Below are 6525 nucleotides of genomic sequence, written 5' to 3' on the forward strand. Positions count from 1 at the left end.
ATGTTAATTAATACTCTAAAATATATATGAGTTTATCTTAAGAGATAAAAAGCTTTGAATTTTTATTTGGATAGTTCAGAGAGTATTTATACCTTAAACCTTGTCGTTTCAGATAAGAGAATGTTAGCCAGCCAAAAAATTATACTTAAAATTACTTGTTATTTCAACTCATTTCAATTCTATTCTATATCACAAACATTAATTCAATTTCTCATTTTCCTTGAAATTCATCAAGAATCCTAATGTTAATTTGATGAAAAATTCAATGGAAATTTAATTTTTAAAATAATTTTTAAAAAATAAAAAATATTTTTTTAATATTTTTTAAGTAAAAAACATTTTAAACTGGAATCGCAATTATAATTCCAGACCCTTAGTTTATACCAAAAATCAGTAAATATTAGCTGAGATAATTTACTCGTGTTTGCTTGCATTAACCATATATATATATATGGTTAATGGTGTCGGGTTACCGCCACACTACTGTTTTTAGGCTTGTTTCGTCTAAAATCTTAATTGAAAAGGAACTTTGTGGTGCATGGAAACTAATCCAAGAGCATCTTCATCATTCGAAAAAAGAAGTTACAGCCAGGTCACGAATCATAAATAATCTATAAAATGTCATTATTTCTTTTGTATTTCATCATTTGAATATTTCTTCATGTTTAAATTAAACCACAAGCTTATTCTATACTAATTCCCAAAGTCGACGGCACAACAAGAACGAATAGACAAGGGAGGTGAGGATCATTAGGTAGGTAACAATTTTTTTAATCCTAGTATTAGTTAATCCATCGCCATTATATATATATTTCCTAAAGCCAGCGTAATTGCAGCTATTATGTAGCTTGTATGATATGGACTGAAGGGGAAGGTAAAGTATTATACAAGATAAATAAATAAAAGGCCAACCACTTGAAGCAGAAATGTCACCAAATGCTCACCTAAACCTCTTGAATAAAGAATTGCAACTCCTCCTCATCTTCTCTTGATCGTATTGTTGTAGCTGTGAATGAATCGTTTGTGTATTTAAAATGTCAAGTCTACCATGGAAAGTGAAGACAATTATGTGCTAGCCATCTCTCTCTACTGATCTTAACGTATAAGTTAAGAAATTATCATTGCTTCCTCTATCAATCATGCAACGCCCACAAGGGCCACCTCAGAAATTATCATCGCCCCTTGCCAGGAGGGCTTGGTCTTCTCTCCTCTTGTGCTCTCGAGTTTTGACTCTCATTTCGGTTCGGGTGCCTCTTTGCAACACGCTAGGCCTCAGATTATGTGGACGTGAGAACCAGGATATTAGATGAAAATGAAAAGCTACAGTGAGCAAATATTAAAAATCTCGGACAATTTTCAGTTTTTATCAGATACTGCTGTAATCTGTGTGGAGATAGCTGGATGTCTAGTACATTTCCAGAACCTTCCAGGAGCTGATTTTGCATTATTTTTTTTGCTTTTTTCCTTTTTTGGACGAGGAGGGGAAAAAATCTTCTTCTTTTTTATGTCTACAAATTGTTTTTTTTTTTTCCTTTCAAGAAGATCATTGCTCTAATGAACTAATTGTAATCATCCAAACAAGTCAAATAAAACATCGTGGATACAATACTAAAAAGGTACACAAATCACATGCATGTTAGTTGGTCAGGGGTTCGGTGAAATTGCAAATTGTAAGGTCGCAGGCCAGAACAAACAACGTGTTCCGTAATGCTATATTTTTAGAATTTCTTTTTCCTTATATATATATATATATTAACTTGAAGCAATGCGTAAGGTTTTGTTAAACTCCACGCCAAGAAATCAAAGGTTGTATAAATAATTGCACTTATTTGATTAAACTAATTAATTTGGCAGCATATATAAAAACGATTTATTTTGTCATTGAACTTCCTTTAAAATTGCCAGAAAGATAAGGCAAAGGATCAAGAACCAGAATTGTATTTTTTTTTTCTTTTCCTCCACATATCATAACCATTGTGTTTTTTTTTCCCTCGATTTATCATGTATATAGTTATAAAAAACATTGTATCATCCTCGAATAGCAATCCACCTAATTACTCCAATCATGCATTTGAACAAGACAATTATATTCGCATTCAATAATGCGTGGGAATTAGCCACATCAACCATGCATCTTAAATTAATTTATTAATGAGTATCAATTATATATATTAATTACTAACCGAAAAAAAACAAGAAGAAGAAGAAGAAGAAGAAGGAAGAGAGAGAGAGAGAGAGAGAGAGAGAGCTGTGTCGTCTTGTACGTATTCGAACCGTACAAAGAAAAAAAACCAAGACGGTTATCACGACACATAAAAAACAACATGAGTATTTCCTTTCCTTGATTGCTCCAAACCTACATGGTTCCTATATATATAACACCACGAACATAAATAAACGTAATTTCAAACTAACAAATATGAAGCAACCGTTCACTGCTTCCTCTTCTTCTTCATCTCTAATCAGAAAGGCCCGTCTCTCTCCTTACCTCTTCACTTTATTAGCCTTCATTGTCTTTGTTGCCATCCTTTACGGCGAGGACTTCGCGTGCCTCCTTGGCCAACTTGACCCCAACGTGGACCGGCTAGCAACCATAACCGGTGAGTTGAGTCCATCGGTGGATATCAAATTTTAACTCTCTTTATTCATATATATATAATTTCTTCTTTTTAAAAAGAAAAAAAATGTTTTCGTGTAAAAATGTGTGGTTTACTGAGATGGCCGTTCATGTCATGTTTTGGGGTTAGAGAAGAGGTGGGAGAAGCTACCTTTCTCGATAGGGAAGACCCCAGATGGCTGCGACTTGTTTAGTGGGAGGTGGGTGTGGGACGATTCAACTCGGCCTCTTTACGAAGAATCGGAGTGTCCGTACATACAGCCACAGTTGACATGTCAAGAGCATGGCAGGCCCGATAAGGATTATCAATACTGGAGATGGCAACCTCATGGCTGTGATCTTCCCAGGTAATTTAAACTTACCAAATTAGCTAAATTGGACTGCAATTTTACAGTTTCTCTTATTTTAATCTGTAGTTAGATGTTATGATAATGCCACAGAGCTAGAATCTTGCGTGGCTATTATGTCCTTTCCTAACTGTAAAAAGGATAATATTTATCAACTTCTACCTACTTTCAAAGAAAAAGGGATTGCTGTTTTTTTTTTTTGGGTTCAATTATATTTAAAAAAATAATTTTAAATAATTTTTTTATATTATTTTAGATTATTTTTATTGATTGATGTAAAAATTATTTTTTAAAAAATATATATTATTATGATATATTTTCTAATAAAAAATGTTTTAAAAAATAATTTTTATCTTACAAAATACGAAAGATAGACTGAGTGTTTAAGTTCTTGTTCCTATTTCTTATTTTCTTGCTAGTTTTGCTTACATTTGTGTTTGTTAGAAGAGATAAAAAAAAAAAATCACTAAATTTTTTATCTTATTGCTATACAAAGTCTTATCTATACAGATCCATTTAGTTAATTTATTTAATCAATATTTAACAAAATAAGAATAAACATGTCAAGTATTTTCACACAAAAAAAAAAAAAACATGTGATGTAAACGAACGTGGCTTAACCACGTCAATCAATCTCATAGTCTTTTTTTTTATGTATAAATATATTGAAATTAAAGATGTGCAGTTAATATACTTGTGGCGTGTTAAATGACAGTGCTTTTGTCGCATGTATAATATGCAGTTTTAATGCCACGTTGATGCTCGAGACCTTACGAGGAAAAAGAATGATGTTTGTTGGCGATTCCTTAAATCGAGGTCAATATGTCTCCATGGTCTGTCTTCTTCACAGACTCATCCCTGAAGGCAAAAAATCCATGGAAACGTTCGATTCTTTAACAGTCTTCACCGCCAAGGTGACAATAATTGATTTTCTCCTGTAATTTTAATTGCCTTCACTATGCTTTAATCAAAAATAAAACGTGTCGTAAACACTGAAAAGTAACCTTGTTCATGATTGTACAGGAATACAATGCAACAATTGAGTTCTATTGGGCACCATTTCTCCTTGAATCAAACTCGGATAATGCCATCGTTCATAGAATATCAGATAGAATTGTGAGGAAAGGTTCGATCAATAAACATGGCAAAAATTGGAAAGGCGCTGATATTATTGTCTTCAATACTTACCTGTGGTGGATGACTGGCCTCAAGATGAAAGTCTTGTAAGTACTTTTTACTCTTAACTTGTCACACAGCTTTTTGAGTTTCGTCAGCTTGAAAAATTAAGGTATAACAGCTCATGTTCTTCAGGCAAGGTTCTTTTGAAGATGAAACGAAAGATATCATAGAGCTGTCAACTGAGGATGCCTATCGTATGGGAATGAAAAGCATGTTGAGATGGGTGAGAAAGAACATGGACCGCAAGAAAACAAGGGTCTTTTTCACTAGCATGTCGCCTTCTCATGGCAAGTGAGTAGACTGTGTCCCATTTGATCCTGTAATTTCCAAAAAAAAAACATGGATGTTGCAAATTAACGAACCAAAAAGGACCAAAGATATAAGAAACAGAACAGAATTACATAAACAGAAAGGGAGATAGCTGCGAATATTTAGGTGTCTAAGTTTATTTGAACAGGGGATTAACTAACAAATGATGTGCTTGTCAGGAGCATAGATTGGGGAGGCGAAGCTGGTCTTAACTGCTTCAATGAAACGACTTTGATAAACAATGCCACGTACTGGGGATCGGATTGCAGGAAAAGCATAATGGAAGTAATTGGAGATGTGTTTAGGAAATCAAAATTCCCCATCACATTTCTTAACATCACACAACTCTCAAACTACCGCAAAGATGCGCACACCTCAATACACAAGAAGCAATGGAATCCCCTGACTCCTGAGCAAATTGCTAATCCTGTCAGCTACGCAGATTGTGTGCACTGGTGTTTGCCAGGCCTTCAAGACACCTGGAACGAACTCTTATTTGCCAAGCTGTTCTATCCTTAACATCCACTCGCAAGTGAAACCTCTTGTTTATTTCGAGTGGGAATTGATGTTGGTACAGAGGTGTGATTTTCTTTGGAAATTGTGGTGCATGGGAAAATGCGAACAGGATGAGAAAATTGTAAACAGATTAAAGATGAGCATGTGTAAAACACTGTTGCTGAAGAAAATTCACCGGAAAATTGAATTGATTTGTTCCGGTTGCAAAATCAAAATCTAGTTGCCTTGAATTTCTTTTACTCCGGGAATTACACTTTACCTGTTGAAATTGCAGTAAATGTAGTAGATTCGCAGCATTATCCATCATTGATCATCCCTAAAGGTATGCATGCCTCTTGGCCCAGCCCGCACGAGGCTTCTCCCATCTCACCGAGAATTCATGATTCAACCTTCCCGGTCCCATGTCGATCAACCACTTTTAGCATCAACACAAACTAGCAGAGTGGCCTGGACACAAGACATCATTGACTCCACTGTAAGGACCATCTCCATTTCGAAAGCATTTGTCATTCCTACCCTTCTGTAATCTTCACTTGACTCTGAAAATTGGATTCGATCATTAACAATCATGTTCTATATCTTACCATTAACGATCTGAATAATGGGATAAAGAAACGGTTTTTAAGTTGTCATTCTAAAAGTACATAAAATAATTTTTATTTACTCTGAATTTAAGAAAGATATGAAACATAAAGAAAAGAATGTGAGAGGATCTGGATAACTAAAAAGAGTCCCCACTCCTATACAAGTGTTCTTGAAAACATCCGATAAAGCTGAAACAATGTAGAAAAATGTAACATGAATTGAGAAATTGTCCTCAACTTTTTTTAACAGCCCTGTCATTGTTTTTCTCCTAAACGCAGAAAATAAAATCTTACGTCAGGTTAATCAACCTGGAAATTCCTTTCTTTGATCCTCTTCACTGTGATAGATGATTTGAGAGCTTAGTTGTGTGATATGTAGTCATGAAGAATGTTGCTAGCTTGTGTAGTTGGAACATTTAGGTGAAATTCTTCAAATTGCCCTTATTTTAGCAGTTTATATGGATAATCAATACAGTGGAATGAATCCACGGGGAGCGGTACGGCCATGGCCCCTCGAGGATGAAACCATATGATATAATTTTAAACAATTTCAATTTCATCTCTGAAAATAAATAAAGAATTATCCCCTCCAGCAAAAAAAAATTTCTGCGTAATTAATCCTTAGCAACTGAAAGTTTGATCCATCCCCCATTTGAAGGTGCGATGCAGCTGGCCTCTTCCCTTTAAAAGAACATGATCTATCAATTTTGATCCATGAAAACTGAAAAGTGAAAAGACATGTAATCAATCCTCGTTTTTAATTTTATGGTTAAGAGCTTGAGGCAGTGCTTGCTGAGCAACAACTAATACTGGACCTCAACTTGATTGTGGGCCTACTGTTCAATCCGGTAGTCTTTTTCCAAGTGTGATAGATATTGTTTTTAAATTGCTGAAAATTTATTAAAATAATATATTTTTTTATTTTTTAAATTTTATTTTTTGATGTTTTACATAAAAAAAATAAAACAAAAAA

At 34.3% G+C, this 6525-nt stretch overlaps 1 protein-coding gene across 1 annotated transcript; it reads left to right on the plus strand.

The window, feature by feature from the left end:
- The first annotated feature begins 2384 nt into the window (after window positions 1-2384).
- Window positions 2385-5207, plus strand: LOC118055910 (protein trichome birefringence-like 33). Its single transcript, XM_035067945.2, has 6 exons — window positions 2385-2600; window positions 2748-2964; window positions 3707-3878; window positions 3988-4187; window positions 4276-4434; window positions 4632-5207. Exons 1-6 carry the CDS (start codon window positions 2420-2422, stop codon window positions 4969-4971), a joined length of 1269 nt encoding a protein of 422 aa, XP_034923836.1. The 5' UTR covers window positions 2385-2419; the 3' UTR covers window positions 4972-5207.
- The last annotated feature ends 1318 nt before the right edge of the window (window positions 5208-6525 follow it).

The sequence above is a fragment of the Populus alba genome, chromosome 8 (genome assembly GCF_005239225.2).
Source record: "Populus alba chromosome 8, ASM523922v2, whole genome shotgun sequence".
Classification (NCBI taxonomy): domain Eukaryota; kingdom Viridiplantae; phylum Streptophyta; class Magnoliopsida; order Malpighiales; family Salicaceae; genus Populus; species Populus alba.

Coding starts and splice junctions, on each gene's coding strand:
- LOC118055910 (XM_035067945.2), top strand. CDS start 2,420: ATGAAGCAACCGTTCACTGCTTCCTCTTCTTCTTCATCTCTAATCAGA. Junction 2,965..3,706: donor CATGGCTGTGATCTTCCCAG/GTAATTTAAACT, acceptor TATAATATGCAG/TTTTAATGCCACGTTGATGC. Junction 4,188..4,275: donor GGCCTCAAGATGAAAGTCTT/GTAAGTACTTTT, acceptor CATGTTCTTCAG/GCAAGGTTCTTTTGAAGATG.